The following is a 23,301-nucleotide window of genomic DNA, read 5'->3' on the forward strand; positions in this document are numbered from 1 at the left end:
CTTTCTCTAAAAGCTCGTTGACCTCACTCATAATCTCTTTCTGCTAGGCTTCACTAACCCAGTACGGTGGTCTATTCGGTGGACTAGAACCTGACACAAGATCTATGGTATGATCCTTAGGTCTCTCAGGAGGTAACTCCCCCGGCAAAGAGTTCGAAAAACAATCACTAAAATCACTCAGAAAAGTTGGCCTATCTTTATCTAAGGTAGACACAACTTCCAGTACTTCTTTTGCAAAGATCAAGTACATAGAAAGATGATTCTTTATTATAGATGAAATAGCAAAAGCAGAAACAACTCGAACAGACTCGCCTTTAAGCTTTACATCAACGACATGAGTCTTTCCTCTATGTACAAGGGTAATCTTTTTGTTGTAAGTATCCACCATAGCATGCAACCTGTAACACCATGAGATACCCAATAACACATCACAACCCTCAAGTGGCATAATATGAAATCCTTCCGCATCCACGTAACTCTCAATGTGCAAACGAAGTTTCCCCAAAATGGAAGTAATAGGCTCTAAATGACCTGGGCATTGTAACAAACTTGGACACTCCAAGTCAAGAATCAACCGCGACAGCACCAAATAACCACTTCAAAACAATTCACAGATCACAATAGATTTGCACTGGCCCGGCGGAGTTCCGTGCCTAGAGATATTGGCCCCAAAGACTGGCGCCCCTTTCGGTATTTCTTTTTGTATTAATCAATCATCAAAGTACAAGAGAGCGGTTAAGGTTTCACTCTCAGACTCTGCGTCCAGATGCTCTGAGAAGTGAGGCCCTCACCACTAATTTAAAGGTTACAAGGGATGCCCAAAAGCAGAGTCCCAAAAGCTTTTAAAATCAAAAGCATCAGTTCTCTCTCTCTCTCAGAGAGTCTTTTCTCTTTTTTTATAAAAAAAAGCAAAAGCAAAATTCGCGTCGCTCATCATTTTCCAAAAAAAAAAAATTTAATAATCCGCCTCCGCGATTTCCGGAATTTAGGGTTTTTGGCAAAAATTAGGGTTTGCAGGAATTTTAGGGTTTCTGACAGAAATTAGGGTTTTTGCTGTCCGCCACGTCATCACTTTGTGACATACCCCCCTCTTGAAAGCATTGTAATCGACCGCGATTACGCCTGCAAAACCGACAAAAGCCATAAACCGTCTTAGCAGACACTGACTGTTAGTACCTACGTACTAGGAACGCACATCTAGCACATGTACAAAATCGACAGTCACATCACACGACATCACAGGACATCACCAGACATCACAGGACATCACATGACATTCAACATTCATTCGGATCTTAGACCATGATTTATCGGCAATGTAGCTAGCAATCACATCTAGGTCCAATCGGGACCTCATCGATGTCCGATTGACTAACCCCTATTGCAACCATGTCTATTCGAGATCAATCAGACCAAAATGCTGCAATCATTTCGGCTATCAGTTCCTGCACTCACAAGAAGTCAAGAACAAATCAGTATTATAATCAGGAATTCCATTTCATAAAGTCATCCAGCAGAATACTGCCAGCTCTCAATATCCCTGAAGCTCAAAGAGACATCAGTGACTTTAGTATCAAAATCGAGGCATCTGTTGACAAAGGAGTGGAGTAACTCCCCTCTTGTGCATCCCACTGCACCAGATCTTCGGCCAAGCTGAATTCTGGGTTCCATTTGGAGTAGACTATGCTAAACCAAAAGCATCGAGGTAAAGTTTCACAATCTAAGGAGTATCTGCTAGGTCCTCCTCCTCCATCCACTTCGCATCAAGTGCAGGATAATTCTTGAACTTAACCAGGAACCGCCTTCGGACTTTACCCTTATTCTTCGTGTCCTTATGTGCCAAAATCTGTTCAGGAACAAGGATCTCCTCGTTTTCTTCCACTTCGGGTTGCTCATCAGGCTCCCCATCATCAGGCACATCACCTTTAAAAGGTTTCAAGAGATTCACATGAAATGCATTGTGAATCCTCCAAGTATCTGGCAGTTTCAGTCGGAAGGAGACTTCATTTATCTTTTCAGTAATCTGGAAAGGGCCGTAGTATCGCATACTAAGCTTTGGAAAAAGCCTCTCCTTTCCCTTGTTCTTTCGTAGGCCACCTTCCTTAAACTCTCGGACTTTCTTGCTTTTATCTTCGAGAAAGTCATACTGGTTGGCTTTGTAAAAATTCTTCTTGTTCGCATAAAACTTTCCGTCATCGGAATCTGAGCTGTCTGTAGACGAGTCCTCAGTAGAACTGTCAGTCTCTGGGCGAGATGTAGCCTTCTTTGCCTTTTTCTTGCCCGTTCCGAAGCTTTGTGTCTTGCTTCGCTTTTTCTTTTTTCTGTCTTCTTCGCTCTAATCGGAGGAGCTAGAAGAACTGTCAGAAGAAGAAGAAGAAGAACTGGGTAGGCCTTCAAACTTGACGCGCTTCTTCAGTTTCTTTGCTTTGTCGAATGTCGACTGACGACCCAAATATCCCGGGAAGTCAATACCTTTGTTCTGCTTTTTGCCGTGCTTTTTACCTTTCTTTTGCACGTCGAAAAGCTAAGCAATCCGTGCATCAACCACGTTCTCCAGTTCCTTCTCCGTATATTTCTTGGAGGCAGAAGGTTTCTTGAGAGCGGGTTTCGGGAGTGGTGTTGTGGTTCTCTGCCACTCCCTCTGTACCTCTTCCAAAGAGGTCTGGTTCATATATTTTGCCATCTTCGGGTCCTTGGCAAAATTGAGCATCATCTTTGTTGCATCACCAATCAATTGACGACGCTCCATCTCTCTTTGCTCCGCCTGAGTAGGCCGAGACGGGCCATACTCTCTGTCTGAATCTTCGTTGTGATCCCAGCCCGCATCTCCAGATGCAGAGGGAGTCGACTGATCATTGCCTGAAGACATAGGTGCCGCGGAAAAAAATTCGGGGATCGGATTTCCCGTAGAAGAGAAATCGACCGTGCTCTGATACCACTATAACAAACTTGGACACTCCAAGTCAAGAATCAACCGCGACAGCACCAAATAACCACTTCAAAACAATTCACAGATCACAATAGATTTGCACTGGTCCGGCGGAGTTCCGTGCCTAGAGATATTGGCCCCAAAGACTGGCGCCCCTTTCGGTATTTCTTTTTGTATTAATCAATCATCAAAGTACAAGAGAGCGGTTAGGGTTTCACTCTCAGACTCTGCGTCCAGATGCTCTGAGAAGTGAGGCCCTCACCACTAATTTAAAGGTTACAAGGGATGCCCAAAAGCAGAGCCCCAAAAGCTTTTAAAATCAAAAGCATCAGTTCTCTCTCTCTCTCAGAGAGTCTTTTCTCTTTTTTTATTAAAAAAAAGCAAAAGCAAAATTCGCGTCGCTCATCATTTTCCAAAAATAATAATAATAATAATAATAATAATAATCCGCCTCCGCGATTTCCGGAATTTAGGGTTTTTGGCAAAAATTAGGGTTTGCGGGAATTTTAGGGTTTCTGGCAGAAATTAGGGTTTCTGCTGTCCGCCACGTCATCACTTTGTGACAGGCATGCTAAACCTGCTTCACCTGTCATACCCATCTCCTCTGCACGAATGCCCAACTTTGATGCCAATTCTAATGATATAAAATTTGCATGGGCTCCTGGATCAAAGAAAACCGATATTCTATGGTCTCTAACTTTGCCCCAAGCTCTGCACAATTCCGTGGCATCAATGTTCAGCTGGTCACCAACCAAATCTGAGACAAGTCCTACACTCTCGGCTTTGGCTTCTTTCCTTTATGCTTTGACTCGTCATCCTTATCATGTGACTTCTTTTGAGGGCATTCCGTCGCAAAATGTCCCTCCTCTTCACAAATGAAGCATTTCTTAGCCTCTCTTAATGCTTTCCTTTCTTCAAAAAATTTGCAAAGAAAAATGCATTTTCTGTCCTTGTCCTCGCCCAGAAGAAGGTTTAGACTGCTTCTTAGACGTGTCAGCTTCATCAGTGGAGGGTTTCTTCGTGGGAGGCACAGAAGACTTTGCTGCAACATTGCCCTGGCTGAAAACTGTTTGCCCTAGGACCCTCTCGTTGCTATAAAATCCATAGGAATCTCCTTTCGAAAGATTGCTGGCCACTTTCGCATCCTCAATCACCTACGCCATATTCATGACAGTAGTCTTTATGCAGTAGTCCCTGATTTTCTTGGGCAATTCGCAACAATATTTCTCAATATATTATGACCATAGCACAAACCTATAGGAGGTTAGTGGCAACAGTGCGACCCAAGATTGTTTATTGTATTCTTCAAGATTTGCACAGTGTTTCGCATTCAACTCGTGTCATTCTGTCATCACATCCACTTCAAGAGTGTTTGTAAGTCATGCAAGTGCAAAAAGTTGTTTGAACTGGACCCACGTAGTAGGGACTTGACCCTGATTTCAACAATGCGGTCCACCATTGAAGCGCATTCCCTTTCAAGAAAGTGGCAGCCTTGCGTATCTTCGAAGTCTCTGTAAAGTTTCCCCCAGCATAAGCTGCATCAAACTGTTGTATGAAGGTCAAACCACAACAATCCACGCTGCACTTTCTGAAAAAAAAGTGACTATCCCGTCGATGGAACCATATAACCAGCCAGTACGCAGTAGAGGGCAGTACTAATTCAATTATTTATTGACTTTACGCAGAGCACTAAGAAGAAAAAAGAACACAGATAAATCCAACAACTAGATCGTCACTGCGCACACAAAGACCGACACCTTGTAGGCCCAAAGACTAGCGTCCCTTTCGGTATTTCCTTTTTCAATTGAGAATAGACAACACTTAGATCAAAGTCTCACAAAGCTGTCCAAACCTGGTGAGGGCTGAAATTGCGGGTTTTTGACCAATTTCGGCAGCATAACGACGCAAAACCCCTGTAGGTCAAAAGTACATGCTTAAAACAGATTCCCTCGCAATTTAGAAGCTTTCTGGTGTGCTGCAGGTCAATTTCAGCGTGCTGTAATTCTCTGTTTTGCCACTGTCGGGTGCCCAAAACCCTAACACGCATCCCAAGGCTTTCTTGAGGCTCCCCTGGTGTTAAGTTGCAGTTTATGTGTGGAACCCTAAACCTGCAAAAAAACATAGCAGGCTGAAATTCTCTGTTTTGGATCATTTTGAGCAGAGCAAACACGTCTACGCATGTCCCAAGAGCTCCCACACGCAATGGAACAATTCCCCTTTGAATCGGACGAGTTTTCACACAAGAAAACTCTCCATTTTTGCAATCCTTCGTGATGGAACTATGCGTACTTGTGGGGGATTAGCAATTAGCTAATCCGATACCTGTTCAAAAGGCTCTTGCCTTGGCAAACATGCATAAAAACCCCAGAACTGTACATGGTCAGTTGAGAAGCCCAACCAGGGATTTAATATTTACGTAATTACCACAAATTTGTGTGATCACAAGGTCTTATTGACACATTTACATGATTACAATTAATATAATCACAAAGAATCCGGTTTAGGGCGACCTGGAAACTCACTAAAATCCCGCCGGGTTTTTAAGTTTTCCCCCCGGGCCCGCCGGGGAAACTAAAAAGCCCGACGGGGCCGCAGAATTATATATATAGAGCCCCGATCGGGCCCCCCGGGCATTCCTGTTTGAGTCATCTTTTGAGAGAGAGAGAGAGAGAGAGAGAGAGAGAGAGAGAGAGAGAGAGAGAGAGACGACTGCCATTGCAGGTACGTCGAGAGGAGAGAGGAGAGAGGGGCTCGTGTGGGAGCGTACTCTGCGTTGCAATGCGCGGCAGTAGCGGAGTACTTAACCACACGACCCGGGTATGTGTTGTGTGTGTGTGTGTTGTGTGGTAGCGTGCCTTTTTCCGTATTGCGCAGCAGTCATAAGGTACCTTACCACACAATGAGAGTGTGTGCATAAGCTATTCTACGGAACAGTACTTACCACGAGGGCATCACCTCGATGACGCAGGGAAGATGATGTCCTTGTGGTAAGTATTGGCTTATTGTCTGTATACTACGTCTGTAACGTGACGAATCTAGTATCCTTATGGTAAGTCAACTTTCCTTCCCCTTTCTCGAAAAACATATGGGCATGGTCGGTAACGTGGCTATACGATGCTCGTGTGCAAGCCATTATTTCTCCTTAGTTTCGGACGGCACTCGGTCGGTAACGCGGCTAATTAAGTGTCTTTTGTTAGAAGCATCTGTTTTTGCATAAATGTGACGTTCACGTCGTTAACCCCGCCGTAGGAACGTCAAACAATTTGTATGTGCATGTACAGTTAATTTTTTGAAGTATTACATATATGAAATACTTGGTCGGTAACGCAACCGTGAAGAGTATTTCATATACAAATGTTTGAATTGTTTGATTTTGTTGTTTTTAAGTGTTCTTATGAAATTATATACTAGCTAATCTTATTCAAAAGAATGCTTTATTCATCAATCATCGCTAATTTGAATGCTACATTTACATAAATTATATGCAAAAAAAGTATTTGCACACAATTTGCATGTTAAATATTCATTTTTATCTTTTTAAAGGACCTCAATCATCATCGCTATTTTAAATGCTACATTTAAATAAATTCTATGTAAAAAAGAATTTGCATACAATTTGCATGTTAAATATTCTTTTGTATCTTTTTAAAAAGCATCAATGATCATCACTATTTTAAATGCTACATTTGACGCAAAATGTGAATGGCCAAGATGTGCCGATCATGCCTACTAGTAACTGCAGTGCCCATGTTGCAGACTATTCCGTATGACAACTTGGGGGCACTAGAGAAGCCGAAACCTTACAAAGAAGGTGGTGCAGCTGTAAAGTTCAGTACCTTCGGTGGCTTTGAGGATAAGACAAAGGCTCTCACTTTCCTCCAGCAGTTTGATACAACTTATGCAGGAGGGAATTTTACAGAGGCCTTGAAGGTTAGGAAAGCTGTCAATTTCTTTAAGGACAATGCGCTTACATGGTGTACGACATTGTTAATGCAAGGACAGGCAGCCGCCACCTAGGTTTACTTCAAGCAAATGTTTGCATCTGCTTGGCTATCAAATGAATTTGAAGCCGACGTCATCACAGATTGGCACCAACTTACTTCGGCTACATGCAAGAGCTTGCTGGAGTACAATCGGAGGTTTTGTAAAGTGTTACTCTGAGTGACCTCCTACAGATTTGTGCCACTGACAAAGCAGATAGAGAAGTATTCTTGTGGGCTGTCTAAAGGGCTTCGGGACTACTGTACCAAGAACAGAGTGGCTACCCTCACCCAGCTCATGGAACTTGTTAACACTGGTCTTGTCTTGTTGATAGGAGAGGACAGTGGGTTTCCGAGGAACGAGAAAGGAGGGCAGCAAAAGAAAAATTCAGCGAAGAAGCCCTTTGTGGAAATGGCTCCTGCACCGTCACAGGGATCAGAAAAGACCACGAAGGATAAGGATTTAGCCGGGACTTTTGGAGCGCAGGCAAAGAAACAGAAAAGGAAGCCTTTTGTGCGCAAGTCGCTCGAGGAAAAGAAGGTCCTAATGGCTGAAAACAAAAGATTTATATGTGAGCAGCCTGGTCACTTTGCTACCAATTGTCCACAAAGGAAAAGACCAGCCGACTCAGAGGATAATGAGGACCAGAAAGGCAAGAAGCCTAAACCCACGGCAGGTTTGGTGCCAGATATGGTGGATGATAGGCCCCGTATAGATGCCAGTGAGTTATGCAGGACATGGGGTAAAGTTAGGGATCAAACGGCACTTATCTCCTTTGATCCAAGTGCCAAAGCCAACTTTATCTCACCAGAGTTAGCTATGAAGCTGGGCATCGGAGCTGAAGAGATGGGGTACACAGCAGAGGCAGGGTTGCCATGTCCTAGCCACTCAGAGTGTGTTACTCCCATCATTGGAAAGCTGCGTCTGCATATTCAGTCATATGTGGACACAGAAGAGTTCTACATCATGCCACTGGAAGGATGTGATGCCTTGTTAGGGATCCCGTGGATGTTCAGAGTGCATGGAGTCTTGGATGCCTACAACAACAAGATCATTGTACAGCATAGGGGCAAAACTCACATCTTGGATGTAAAGCTAAAAGGAGAGTCAGTCCCTATTGTATCTGCTTCTGCTATCACTTCTCTAATAAAGAATCATCTTTCTGTGTACTTGATTTCTACACATGATGTCTCAGATAATGATCAGTTAAATTTATATGTGTTAGATAAAGAAAGATAAGCAGTTTTGCAAAAGTTTAGTGAATGTTTTTTTGATTCATTACCATCTCAATTGCCGCCAGAGAGACCTGAGGACCATCGGATAGATTTGGTGCCAGGGTGTAGCCCACCAAATAGACCTCCCTACAAGGTTAGTGCGGCGCAGTAGAAAGAGATTATGGGCCAGGTTGAGGAGTTATTAGAGAAGGGGCTGATTCAGCCTAGTTCTTCACCCTTTTGCTCTCCAGTGCTCCTAGTGCAAAAGAAGGATGGCTCATGGCGCATGTGTATTGATTACCGTGCGTTGAATAAGAATACCATCAAGAATAGGTTTCCTATTCCTAGAGTTGATGATATTCTCGATCGTTTAGAGGGTGCTGCAATTTTCAGCAGGAAAGACCTTAAGAGTGGGTACCATCAGATTCGTATAAGGCCAGAGGATGTGCACAAGACTGTGTTTAGAACGACATTGGTCTTTATGAGTTTCTAGTGATGCCCTTTGGTCTAACAAATGCTCTTGCCACGTTCAACAGAATGATGGACCAGATTTTCCACTCGCATCAACAGTTTGTTGGGACGTTCTTCGATGACATGATAGTCTATTCGAGGAATGAAGAGGAGCATAGGCGTCACTTAACCATTGTGTTTGAAGAGCTGCGCAGTCACAGGATACTTGTCAATCCTAAGAAAAGTGAATTCTTCCTTGAAGAGATCCACTTTCTTGGCCACATAGTCTCAAAGGATGGTGTCAGAATGGATCCCGCAATGGTCGAAGCTATCAAGACATGGCCAGACTTGAAGACTGTGCATGATGTCAGAAGCTTCTTGGGATTGTGTTCCTACTATAGAAGGTTTATCAGAAAATTTGCAAAGGTAGCATCACCTCTTCACGCTTTGCAAAAGAAAGAGAGTCACTTTCAGATGGACTCAAAAAGAGACTTCAGCTTTTAGTCTCTTAAAGGAAAAGTTGACTTTAGATCCAGTAATTGTTTTGCCAGATCTCAGGAAGTCATTTATGGTCCAGTGTGACGCGTGTGGCAGTAGCATCGGAGCAGTGCTAATGCAAGATGGACGGGTAGTAGCTTATGAAAGCCGAATTTTGCAAGGGCCAAAGAAGACTATGCAAGTCTATGAGAAAGAGCTCTTGGCCGTGATTCATGCGCTTTCTAGCTGGAAGCACTACCTCTTAGGTGCTGATTTTGTTGTCCAAACTGACCATCAGACCTTGCGATACTTCTTGACACAGTCAAAGTTATCCGAAAAGCATATGCGATGGGCAAACATTCTTTCTATGTTCCACTTCCAGATTATGCATGTGGAAGGCATTGGGCAAGAAGAATGTTGTGGCTGATGCGTTATCAAGAAAGCCACAAATTTCAGCTGTGTCAATTCCTTATCATCATGAGCTAGATGAAATGAAGGAACAATATACTGTTGATGAAAATTTTGCAAGGATCTTTAAACAGTTGCAAGAGGGGCAACATCATGAGCACTATCTCCTCAGAGATGGTTTTATGATGATGCATGGCAAACTTCGTCTCACTAGGCCATTGCGACATAAGGTCATGGAAGAGAGTCATGTCCCACCATATGCACGGCATCGTGGTATTGATGCGACAGCTAAAATGGTAGAAACATTTTTCTATTGGCCTACCTTGAGGAGAGATGTGGATGCCTTTGTGCGAGCATGCATAATTTGCCAAAAGGTCAAGTTTGACAGGCAAAAGGCACACTAGGGTTGTTACAACCACTGCCGATTCCGGATAAGCCATGGGAAAGCATAGCTATGGACTTTATCTTTGATCTTCCAAGAACGCCGACAAGGAATGATGGTATATATACCATTATCTGCAGGTTCAGCAAGCAGGCCCATTTTATCCCTGTCGAGAAGAACATAAAATCTGATGAGATGGCACGCTTGTTTATGTACAATGTGTTTAAGTACCATGGTATGTCACAATCGATTATCAGTGATCGTGATCGTCGCATGACCAGTTTGTTGTGGAGAGGATTGTTTGAGAACATGGGCACTACGCTCAAGTTCTTGTCTTCGTTTCATCCACAAACTGATGGACAGTCAAAAGAGGCTAATTCTATTGTCTTTAGATCTGCTGAAATGTTATGTGTCAGATAATAAGGGCAAGTGGAAACAGTATTTTCCTATGCTTGAGTATGCGTACAATAATATGATGCATTCGTCTATTGGCAAAGCACCTTTTGACATTGTTGAAGGCGGTAAAAAGGTTGCTCCCATTTTGCATACAAAGGACAAGATCTTTGAGGCGGATCGATATGTTGAGAACATAGATGAGATGTATAAGAAAATTAAAGTTGCCTTGAAGAAGACTCGGGCAAAGCAGAAAAGGGTTGCTGATCGTCACCGTCGTGAATTGCTGTTATCACCTGGTAATTAGGTTCTCTTAAGGTTCGAAAAGGTAAGGTTAAAGAAGATGAAGAGCAAGGAACGGTTGTTTCCTAAGCTCAGTATGCGTTACTATGGGCCTTTTCAAGTGCTTGACAAGATCAGCGACGTGGCTTACACGCTGAAATTGCCTGATGTCTGGAAGATTCATAATGCGTTTCATGTGAGTCTTCTAAGACCCTTCGTGGGTGATGTGCCAAAAGATATGCCGGAGGATCAGCCAGAAGTTGAGGAACTTGATGAGATCCTGGTACCTGAGCAAGTTTTGGCACATAAGGACAGAAAAGTTAAAGGACAGGTTGCAAGACGTTATCTGGTGAAGTTCAAGAACTATCCGCCTATGGATGCAAAGTGGATGGAAGAGCATGAACTGTCAGAGTCACCAAATGTATTGCAGCTTTACCTTGAAGCCTTTGGGTTACAACCTACTTATGCCCCAACCCAACGTGTGCAAAGGAGGGGTAATGATAGAGCTAGTACATCAAATGTACATATGAATTCAATGTAATAGATAGAAATGACAAAAGTATAAAGGTCTAATTAAGTCATTTATATTTATGTGTTACGACCTTTCTTGCGGATACATGCAATGATAAAAGAGTGTTAATAGCAGAAGATCGTCAGTGGCGTGTATTTATGGTATGCAATCGAGGACATTTGCGATTTCAAGAGGGGGTATGTCACGAGGACGTGGCAACTGTTAACTATGTCACGAGGACGTGGCAACTGCTAACCTTAGTTGTTGATTTCTTTCCAATGATTTTTGTTTTATTTTTGAGACCCTCTTTTTGAAGTAGCAAACGGTCAGACATTGTATGGCCAATGTGAATGGTAGTTTCACCAACAGACGGGGAGTGGTCGGCACTGGAATTCGTATAGTAAGAGGATGTCTAGGCTCAGAGCAAGATCATGTAGGTCCCCCCGTCGCACTTAGCAAGTTGGTGGATACTAGGAAGTGAACTCAATAAAGGCATAAAGTCAATGTGGCACTACCAACAGAAAGTATCCGACAGTTGGGCCACATTGCACTTTTGGATGCGGTCCCAATGAGGATAGACGGTGAGATGACCAATGGGAGCCCAACGGAAGCATCTCCTAAAATTTAGGGACCTGCTATTTTGGGCCGTGAAATGTGTTCGTGTCATTACCATCGGTATGACTAGGGGAAAATTTTACAACTTTGCCCGAAGTCAACTGAGCAACCAATCGGGAGATTTTTAGGCCGCAACCCCAAAACGGAAAAATGCATGTAATCGTGCCAAGTGGCGCATTTTAGTGAACTTTCCCAATGCAAAGAAGAGGTAGCGCTGAATTTATAGCTGAGAGGCTCACTTTTGAGTTTCCTGTCACAGGTTAAGAGCTAAGGAGTGCTTCCTTTCCCTCTATGTACAGTGTGGTGCCAGGAGTGATGCCCTACACGCTACACACTGCTCTCTCTCTCTCTCTCTCACCCCCTTACGTGCAGTTATGTGATGCCCCACAAGAGGGCTTTTCATTTGGCTGATGTAGAGTTGTGTGGGTTCATGCGCGATTGCCGAGGCAAGAGCCTCTTGCACAGGTACTGGATTAGCTAGTGGCTAATCCCCCACAGGTACAAGTGAATTCATAGAGGTTTCACGTGAGAAATCTCGTCCGATTCAAAGGGCAAGTAGCCCTACAAGTGTGGGAGCTCAAGGACTTGCTACAGATGCGACAAGCATGCAAAACAGAGCCCAAAACAGGGAATTACAACCTGCTGTGTATTTTTGCAGTTTTAGGGTTTCGGTCCTAAACAATCCCTAATACCCCCAGGACGTTCGGGGACGCGAGAAGACCATTGTAGAGGTGATCTGGTGCATTTTCGGGGCAGAAAACAGAGTATTCAGCGTGCTGCAGATACTCGCCAGGTTTTGGAAAGTGTCCGTATGCGACGGGAAAGTCATCTATTGCATGGGGATACTGACTGTGAAGCGTCCTAGTACGATTATGCTACCGAAATCGGGCCAGAACAGGTGTATTTCAGCCCAGATTATGCGGGCCAGCTCGTAGGAAATCACAGGTTATATTCCCTCTGTTAAAGAATAAAGAAATACTAAAAGGGGCGCCAATTTTGGGGCCTACAGGGTGTCGGCGTCTGCTCGGAGCATTCTAGCTTCCGAGCCGTGTGTGTACTTAAGTGTTAATTCCCGTCATAGGTTTCCTTTGCACGTTCTCTCTGTGTGTGTCTAAAGTAAAGAATTTCGGGTGAAAGCCAACGCCTACCACCCCACAGGCTGGTTTCAGCTGTGATCACCTCCACCCACTACTCTCACACACACAGTGGAGCACACTGATAAAAATCGGTCCCCCAGCCTCAAATTTGGGTTGGCCCCCTCTTGGGATGAGCTTCTAGAGAGAGAGTTGACCTGCAAGTTGCTCTCCTACTGCCATGTGTCCAGTTTGCTCCTTTTCGTTTATTTCCTAGTACCCACCAACTTATAACGTCTTGCCGAGGGGCCTAAATGACTTTAACTGAGCCTAGCAACTTCTTTACTAATCGGATTCCAGTGTTGATTAGCCCAACCATCTCGTGGCTGCCTGGCCTTGACTACTCTCGGCCAACAACTGTTTCACACTGGCCATGCAACGTCTGAGCATTTGTGACTTTAACAAGAGGGTCCCAAAAATTAAATAGAAATCGAGGAAAATAAACCAGCAAATATATATAGTGGTTGTCACAGTCTCGCGACAGAATATTCCATTGGTCTAGGAGGAAATCCGAATTGTATAAAGGATTACGCGTAAAGACACAGACACAAGAATAAAGATGAGTTCTGAGAAGCTTTTTCTAAAAAGCAGGATATTTCTAAGTGCTTTTCGGATAAGCAGATGCTTTCCTGCGAGGAAATCTATGTCTACATTGCATTTGTGCATGAGGTTGCATCTAGGGACGACTCGGAAGTGCTATGTAGCATTAGTTTTCGGCTAATAGAGTTTTTTTTGAGTTTTTGAACATGTTCACATTATTTTTAAAAAGTGATCGACTACCCACTTATTAAGTGGGCAGCCTACTTTAAAAAGTAAAAATTAAAGCAAATCATCACGTTGCATGAGACAAGGGAGAAGGCAAGCTTTTAATTAAAGTTGTGATCACCTCCACCCACTACTCTCACACACACTGTGGAGCACACTGATAAAAATCAGCTCCCAGCCTCACATTTGGGCGCCCCCTCTTGGGATGAGCTTCTAGAGAGAGAGTTGACCTGCAGGTTGCTCTCCTACTGCCATGTGTCTAGTTTGCTCCTTTTGGTTTCCTAGTATCCACCAACTTATAAAGTCTTGCCGAGGGGGCCTAAATGACTTTAACTGAGCCTAGCCACTTCTTTATTATCGGATTCCAATGCCGATCGGCCCAACCATCTCGTGGCTGCCTGGCCTTGACTCCTACAGGTGAAACTCTCGGCCAACGGCCGTTTCACACTAGCCATGCAATGTCCGGGCATTTGTGATTTTAACAAGAGAGTCCCAAAAATTAAATAGAAATCAAGATAAAGAAACCAGCAAATATATATAGTGGTTGTCACAGTCTTGTGACATACCCCCCTCTTAAAATCGCAAACGTCCTCAATTGCATGCCATAGATGATTTAGTGTGGTAAGCACCCTTTTATCATCGCATGTATCCGCAAGAAAGACTGTCAAACATGTGTACAAATGACTTAATGAGACCTTCATACTTTTGTCAAACAATGTACACTGCTATTGCACTGAATCCTTATGTACATGTGAAGTGCTAGCTCTATCATTACCCTCTTTTGAGCACGTGTCAAGCCGTTTGATCTTTGCTCTACTAAAGTGATCTGAGTTGGAGAATATATGGGTTGTAAACCAAAAGCTTCAAGGTAAAACTGCAATACATTTGGTGACTCTATCAGTTCACTTTCTTCCATCCACTTTGCATCCATAGGTGGATAGTTTTTGAACTTCACCAAATAACTGTCTTGCAACTTTTCCCTTAACTTTTCTTTCTTTTGACCTGTCCTCCAGAAGACTCGGCTGAGTCTTTAGCCTTCTCTGTATTTCCTGACCCCTAGGAAGCTTCAAGAGTCGCTTTTGCAAAGGACCTCTTTGCTGAATATTTCTTTGACTTGCCCTCTTTCACGCTGCCCTGGAATCCACTGTCTTCTCCCTTCGGGCTCTCTTGCATGAGAAAGTTGCCTTGTCTGCTGTGACACTTGTGGCGCTTGCAAAAATTCCATAAACCTAGGATTCTGCACCAACCGAGAAAACGCACTCACAGCAGCAAGCAACTGTGTCCTGAATGCATCCTCGTCTAATTGCCCAGTCATAAATCCTTGAACTTGTGGAGCATTCACATCAACAAAAGGCACAGACAGTGGTGGTGACCTTGCACACTTAAGATACAACATGCCTATACTAGGAAGAGGAACCCTCCTCCCTAGCGTCATTTGTCCTGTTAGCCATAGTGTAATTCTGAGTTCATATGATTTGCGTCTTCGCCGAAACCAACCAAGGCTCACTTCTTGAGGAAGAAGTGATTCTGTCCTACCAACGGAACCATGAAACCGGTCCGTAGGGCGGTAAACTTTAGCTTTCACCCGATCTTTAAACAGTTAAACTTTACAACACAAAAGAACTTCACAAATAAGCCTGTGATTGGAAATTACACTTCAAACAAAACACGGCCTGGGAGCTAGAGTGCTTCCAAGCAGACAATGACACCACATTGGCCCCAAAGACTGGCGCACCTTTCGTTATTTCTTTATTCTTATTGCATCTAAGAAAAACCTGTAAGCTTCTACAAGCTGTCCACTTTTATCGGGCTGAAATTCCCCTACTCTAACCCGATTATGGCAACATAACCACACTAGAAGTCTCCATGGACAAAATCCCAAGAAAATAGTGATTTTCCACGCACTTTAGAGCACTTTACAAACCCTAGCGAGAAATTACAGCATGCTGCAATCTCTATTTTTAGCGTCCAATTTGCACCAAAACACCTGTTCGGTGATTCCCTAGCTTCCTCGAAGCTCCTAGAACCTGTAAGCTGATACTGGCCAAAACCCTAAACTTGCAAAAAAATTACAGCAAGACGTAATTCTCTAATTTGTACTCCAATTCGCGTCCCGATCACTCTTGTGGGTAGCTCTCGAGCTCCCGCATCTATAGGGTCACTTGCCTTTTGAATTAGACGAGATATCTTGTGGGAAATCTCTCTAAATTGTCTTGTACAATCACCCAAGGCTTTCCCGAGGCTCCCCTAGCATTACCAAGCAGTTTAGGTGTGAAACCCTAAACCTGCAAAAAAACATAGCATGCTGTAATTCCCTGTTTCGCATCATTTTGAGTGGAGCAAACACGTCTATGAGTGTCTTAGAAGCTCCCGCACGCAATGGGACATTTCCCCTCTAAATCGGACGAGTTTTCACACGAGAAATCTCTCCATTATCGCATTCCTTCGCGACAGAACTGTGCATACCTGAAGGGGATGAGCAATTAGCTAATCCAGTTTATGTAAAGAAGGCTCTTGCCTTGGCAAACGCGCATAAAACCCCCAGAACTATACAGTCATCTGAGAAGCCCAACTAGAGGGGCACTACCAGCCCAACTAGAGGGGCATTACCATATGTGCAAAGGGGGAGAGAGATGCGCGAGAGCAAATCATCGCGTTGCATGAGACAAGGGAGAAGGCAAGCTTTCCATTAAAGCTGTGATCACCTCTACCCACTACTCTCACACACTGTGGAGCACACTCATAAAAACCAGCCCCCAGCCTCAAATTTGGGCGCCCCCTTTTGGGATGAGATTCTGGATACCTGCAGGTTTCTCCCCTACTGCCATGTGTCCAGTTTGCTCCTTTTGGTTTAATTCCTAGTACCCACCACCTTATAAAGTCTTGTCGAGGGGCTTGAATGACTTTAACTGAGCCTAGCCATTTCTTTACTAATCGGATTCTAGTGCCGATCGGTCCAACCATCTCGTGGCTACTTGGCCTTGATTCCTGCGGGCGAAACTCTCGGCCAACGGCCGTTTCACACTGGCCATGCAATGTCCGAGCATTTGTGATTTTAACAAGAGGGTCCCAAAAATTAAATAAAAATCAAGGAAAGAAACCAGAAAATATATATAGTGGTTGTCACAGTCTCGTGACAAAATATTCCATTGGTCTAGGAGGAAATCCGAACTGTATAAAGGATTACGCGTAAAGATGCAGACACAAGAATAAAGATGGGTTCTGAGAAGCTTTTTCTACAAAGCAAAATATTTTTAAGTGCTTTTCGGGAAAGCAGATGCTTTCTTGCGAGGAAATCTATGTCTACATTGCATCTGTGCATGAGGTTGCATCCAGGGACGGCTGGGAAGTACTGTGTAGCATTAGTTTTCAGCTCACATGACCGGCTGTCCACTTATTAAGTGGGCAACCTACTTTAAAAATAAAGCATAAAATAGGAGGGGCGCCTCCAAGCTGAAAACAGCGATCTCTCTCTCCTCTCTCTAGAAAATTGCCACCAGCTCTCTCTCTCTTGCTATTCCAGCACCCTCACTGCTCTGCTATTGTTGCAGGAGTTTTGCTAGCCCTAGCGCTCACTCTCCTACCAGAATTGCCAGCGCTACCTCAGGGAGACTGCCACCGGGAAGTCGCAAGTGATCACATGAAGTCGACATGTGCAGGTTGCTTTTCCATACTTGGAGCGACAGGTAAAGCTTGTGAATACACTCTACGAGTTGTTGCTTTCGTGTTTGTGTTTTTTGCAGGTACTCCATCGCAGAGAAGGAGCAAGGAGGCTTTGGCCTACGCTTGGGGATTCTGAAAAAGGAATCTAGACTGATCTGCAGAGCTTTACGCTCCGAGTACAAACAACGAGTCTAAGACCTTAGACCAGAGGAGTTTTCTCCGATTCTTGTGCTTGTAAAAACGATTCTCCCTTGGGGGGGGGGGGACCAGCCCATCTTCTAGTCCCCAATACTGTGTCGATCTTCTCCCTCGTCTCTTTTTGTCAAAAGTCTATTTACTTTCAGCTTATTGATTATTTGTGTCCGCTCCCGTTTATGACAATGGTATCAAAGCACGGTCGCCTCTCTTTTTTTGCAAAGGAGGACGATTTCGGGAAGGAATGGGAAGAACAATGAAAAGCCAAGGGAGAAACCCTAAAGACAAACCTCAGCAAGTACGAGTTCAACTCACAGAAATGCAACAGCTTTTCGTGTTGCCAATTGTCTAGAAGGTCTTCGACGAAATCAACAAGCCGCAAGGAACAGATGTCGATGGGCGTCTGGAAAATGCAATCAGTGGTAACAACCAGGTCAGGTTGTGACGGTATGAAGATACAGTTATGTTCGGAGACAAATCAATGGCTCCCGTACAAAGTGAGGCGGCTATGGAGTAGATTCCACATGGCAGAGAGGGAATGTATATCTTGGGTACCACATCTTGTCAGTGTATAACCGTTGCAGACATGGCATGGTGGTGATATTTGATGAGGATAGATTGTCACTTTGAGATAAAGCCTCCGACATGGAAGTCAAAGGGGGTTCAAATGTGTGTGGATTGTACTGACTTGATCCCCTTCCTTCGGATTTGGACTCACACCAAGTAGAGATTACCCTCAGGCTGGTTAATTTAGACCAAGTGTCCCATGGTATGCCAGACGAACGTGACTACATTCACAGGGAGCAACAACGCACTCCAAAAGAAAGATATTGCACGAATGGTGAAGATACCCAAGTGGATATGGGTTACTGTCTATGCCACTTGCACATCTAACCCTATGTGCATGGGGACAAGTTGAGACTCCTATTTCAAGGGTTTAGAACAGCCTAGGAAGTGTTTTGGCACCTTGTGAGCCTGAACGTAGGACATGCATGTCCAGGCACTATAGATTAGTTGCAAACCCTCTGATTACACACGAGCACAGCCAGTGTGTGGTAGGTGTAAGCACTGAGAAGAGTTCTCATACATTTGCATTAGTATTAAGCCTAGATATTCATATGCATATGCAACACCTCTTATAAATAATTTATTAACTCATTATAATATTAAGTGAAATTTTAAGAAATCGTGGATTTTTATTGGCATTGCCCGACCAAGCTTTAGTTCCATACATAAGTGACCCTAGGGATCACTTCTCAAGCATAAATCAGTACCCTAAGTACAAGCACCAAGCACCCGCGGTACCTCAACATCTCTCACGTTTTTGCACAACATCAGTCTACAGCACCCCATCAGCACCAGCCTTTTCAGTTTTAGCTATAAGCTCGCCATGCTGTCGGAGATCCTCCATCAGTACCAACGTTTTCAGTTTTCAGCCCAAGACAGCAGATCAGCCAGCGTTTTCAGATTTCAGCCCTAGACTCATCGTCAAATCGCAGTTCCAAGCCAGATCAGCCCTAGCATTTTCAGTTTTCAGTTTCAGCCTTTAGCCTCTCATATCCAAGCATCTACAGCAAGATCCCATCAGCATCTAGGACCATTGTATCAGCAATTGTGCAATCTAAAGCAAATACCTCTCTACCAATAGAGAGGGAGGGGCCTTGGAGGGGAGTTTGGGGCCCCATCTGATGTTAGTTTTCTCTCTTGAATAATAGGTCTTGAGTTCAACTCTCCTCGTCGGCTTGATCTTTAAGGTCTCTTGGGATAGTTTCCTACGACATTAAAACTCTCTTCTTCTCGGGTGTGTGTGTGGGGGTGTGTGTGTGTGTGCTAATAAAAAGAGGAAAATGGTATAACCTTTCTATCACCCAAGTGTGGTAGATTGGTTATGCCATTTCCCTCTTGAATAACAGGTCTTGAGTTCAACTCTCCTTGTCGGCTAGATCTTTAAGGTCTCTTGAGATAGTTTCCTACGACGTTAAAACTCTCTTCTTCTCGGGTGTGTGTGTGTGTGTGCTAATAAAAAGAGGAAAATGGCATAACCTTTCTATCACCCAAGTGTGGTAGATTGGTTATGCCATTTCCCTCTTGATTCTTGAATAACAGGTCTTGAGTTCAACTCTCCTCGTCGGCTAGACCTTTAAGGTCTCTTGGGATAGTTTCCTAGGACGTTAAAACTCTCTTCTTCTCGGGTGTGTGTGGGTGTGCGCGCTAATAAAAAGAGGAAAATGGTATAACCTTTCTATCATCCTAGTGTGGTAGATTGGTTATGCCATTTCCCTCTTGAATAACAGGTCCTGAGTTCAACTTTCCTCGTCGGCTAGATCTTTAAGGTCTCTTGGGATAGTTTCCTACGACGTTAAAACTCTCTTCTTCTCGGATGTATGTGTGGGTGGGGTGTGTGTGTGCGCTAATAAAAGGAGGAAAATCGTAAAACCTTTCTATCACCCAAGTGTGGTACATTGGTTATGCCATTTCCCTCTTGAATAACAGGTCTTGAGTTCAACTCTAGATCTTTAAGGTCTCTTGGATAGTTTCCTACGACGTTAAAACTCTCTTCTTCTTCTTCTTCTTCTTCTTCTTCTTCTTCTTGCTCTCTCTCTCTCTCTCTCTCTCTCTCTCTCTCTCTCTCTCTCTCTCTCACACACACACACACAACCTTCACTCACAGTATCATTCTCTCTTCTATCTATTGTCTTTGCACATCTCTTATGAAGTAAAAGGAACTCTTTCATCCAGTAAAAGGAACCTTGAGTACGCACTGAGCACTCATCCTGAGCATTCACCATCAATCGCTTCTGCTACACATTACACTATAAAATTCTTGCGTGTTAGGTTTGCTATCAGATGTGCGAGCCAATGTCAACACTCGCAAATGCTAGTTACAATTACATAGTAGAGTTTCTGACGGAGAGCAATTGGAGGGGTGTCTTGCCTTGTCCACTCGAGCCCGAGATAGACAAGCTTCTTCAAATGTGACTTACTACCTCCATAGTTGTGCCCTCTAACCACGAGATGAGAAGGGGTGTTAAGAGTTTATTACCTCTCTCGGCGGTACTACTGTCCCAGTATCTCCCAAGGGCGGATCATAGGGAGTGAAGGGTATTTTATGGCTATGCCCGGTCTATGTGGGGTAGTTTTCTCATATTCGGCTTGTTTCCATCATTTTTGCCCATCCTGTTATGCTAGCAATGTTATATAGTTTGCCTCTTGGTGGCCCCAAGTCTTCCACCATTTTATCCTAGAGCCCAATGCCACTAGATTCCACATATGCGCTCTGCTTGTATTTTTTCCCCGTTTTCAACCTTTTTTTGGATCATGGGGTTTTTGGGGAAGGTTAGACAACTAGATCCGCTCCCTATATAGGGAGGGAGGTGCCCATCGCATGTATCAATTTGTGCACTTGTAGTCACTACCAACATTTTGGGTCTCTGTCAAAATTGCTAGCGTGTCAAGCCATTGAAGACATTAGCCGACTTGCAAATCTCGGCCGAGGGGCCTAAACCCTAGCAGCAGTAGAAGCAGCAGAAGAAGTTTTACCAACTTGCAAAGTCTTGCCAAGAGGCCTATTTTTTAAGAGGAGTTCCCACCAACTTACAAGACCCTGTCCGATGGGGCCCAAGTGACCTAAAGACATTAAAATAAAGCAGCAACTTCACATACAAAGTATTAGCGTAAAACATGCTGACGTGGCAATTGTACAGACGATCCATAAATCGCATTGGTTGACAACATGGCAGCATGTACGGACTTCTGCATTTTACACCGTTGTTGGTGACTTGGAAGGTGTACGGATTTCTGCGTTTTCAGCTGCTCCATGCTTTTGAAAGGCCAAATGCTTTTAGAACTTGAAGCGCCTTTAAATATGACCCATGGGCTCTCACTCCGGCAGTCTACCCGTGGGAGATGTAGAGCAAAGCCATGGGAATTATATTGAGTTGAAGCAATATAAAGAAATACCGAGAGGGGCGCCAACGTTTAGGGTCAGTGCTCTCTTGAAGTGGAAGTCCACCACTCCCCATCTCATGTGTCGTGCATCTCTTTCAATTCGGTTGTTATTTGAAGTGCTTAAAGTCTATTTAGTGTGTTCTTTCCGTTGGCACGTGATGCCCCTCCCGTTATAGTCTCTCTCCAATGTTTTCTCTCTTGAAATTTCTCTCTCTAGCGTTTTTCCTCTCTCTAGCTTTCTTGCCAAATCGCCCTCCCTCTCTGTCTTTGAGTTACTTCAAATCCCTCTCCTTCTTTATGCCTTCTTCTACCCCACGCCACTCTCCAAGTGAGCATTACCTTGCAGATCTAGGAATTAGCAGCTCCACAATTGTGCAGTCCAACTAGGAGCTGAGAAGTGAATGTTAGAGTTTGTCACCTCTTTGGCCAAGCTTGCCGGAGGTGCTAGTGTCCCAGTATCTCTCCCAAGGGCTGATCATAGGGAGTGAGGGCTGTTTTGGGGCTGTGCCCCGCCTAGGTGAGGTAGTTCTCTCATTTTCGACCTCTTTCCGCCATTGTTTTGACCACCATAACATTGTCCCGTAAGGGCCAGGTACATCAAAAAAGAGTAAGTATGAGCCACACATAGGGGTCCCCTACAACAACCACAATAGAATGCATGCTGGAACAGGAAGGGATTCCTCTTGGGTTCAAGGAGGAGGAATCCTCGAATTCTCAAGGGCAAACCTCTACCGATACGAATGCACTGAGTCTAAGGGGACTTGAACACACAACCGTTTGGTTATGAAGCAAAATCCTTTTGTACATCACAGTTTCAAAAAGCTTACAAACATGGCCCTTGAACACACTTGAGGATGTTCCTTGTTGTCTCCATAGCAGAAAGTGGCCAATCCAGATGAAATGCCAGGGTTGTGAAATATACTCCTGTATTGTTTTCAGGGGATTCTCACCCTAGTCACGCTGCAGTTACTTTGAATGAATGTCTGTCGTGTAGTGGGCAAACGTGCAAATCTTCAAAGGCCAACTAAATTTTCATGCAAAGATCGAGCACATGTAGCCACGTAGCTCCGCAAATGTCCATCGCCCATGATTCAACCCTCCATATCACTTCAAGATAGAAAGACTACGAAGAAGCTTACCAGGCATTCGGGAGGTTCCATTGAAGGGAAGAGATGAATAGACGAGGCGCTTGAATATCGTACGTATCGAAGTACTTGCAAAGATGCCAGATGGAGAAGAGAGAGAGGGCCAAGCCCACAAATGCCAACAGAAAGTTGAAAAGCTTCAATAGAGCTCTGAGGCAGCTGCTGCACACCTCCATTTCTACGCTGCGCTCCCTTTCACGTCTCATCATCATCATCCTCTCTCCTCTCCTAGGATAGCTTCCTACGACGTTAAAATTCTCCTTCTTCTCTCTCTCTCAAATGCCCATTTTAAGTGGCGCTAGTACGGCCGGCGGCCTCTCTCTCTTTTCTCTCTCCCTCTTTATCGCGTGCACAGGAGCTTGTCATAATAACTAATATTTAATTCTCCTAAATGATTTTCTCATGTTAAACTAATCATCTAATATAGAGAAGTACCAAGGAAGAAAAAGCTAGAATATTGGTTAAGCTAGCAGACCGACCACAATAGGGATCTAAAGAAGGGAAAATAGGGATCCAAAGGGGGGGCCATCTGCAAAAGAGCAATGTGCAACAATGGGTTTCAAAGACCCTAAGGCTCAGCCCATTAAGACTTCCAAAATGCTAAGGTTCCAAAATTCAAATGTTATGTCCAATTGTCCAACCCTAGGGAAAATTGGAAGCTTTGTAGTGTGCTAAAAAGTCTTTGCAAGTCCCTACATAGGAGGGGGCGAGCCCTTTTAGTAGGGGATGAGAAAGAAACACACACATACACACTCATGCAAGCCCCTTTACACAAAGGGCATAGTGGACACATGTCAGCTCCTTAGGCCA

General features: G+C 44.1%; 1 protein-coding gene across 1 annotated transcript in view; it reads right to left on the minus strand.

The window, feature by feature from the left end:
* LOC147421463 (tetraspanin-19-like) overlaps positions 1-22,766 on the minus strand; it is a 65,267-nt gene extending 42,501 nt beyond the window's left edge. Inside the window, exon 1 of the mRNA XM_086503481.1 lies at positions 22,486-22,766. Within this exon, the coding sequence (XP_086359607.1) occupies positions 22,486-22,706 (221 nt within the window). The 5' untranslated portion in view covers positions 22,707-22,766. The remainder of the gene's footprint in view (positions 1-22,485) is intronic.
* Between the last annotated feature and the right edge of the window lie 535 nt (positions 22,767-23,301).

The sequence above is a fragment of the Adiantum capillus-veneris genome, chromosome 27, assembly GCF_014529385.1.
Source record: "Adiantum capillus-veneris isolate H3 chromosome 27, ASM1452938v2, whole genome shotgun sequence".
NCBI lineage: Eukaryota > Viridiplantae > Streptophyta > Polypodiopsida > Polypodiales > Pteridaceae > Adiantum > Adiantum capillus-veneris.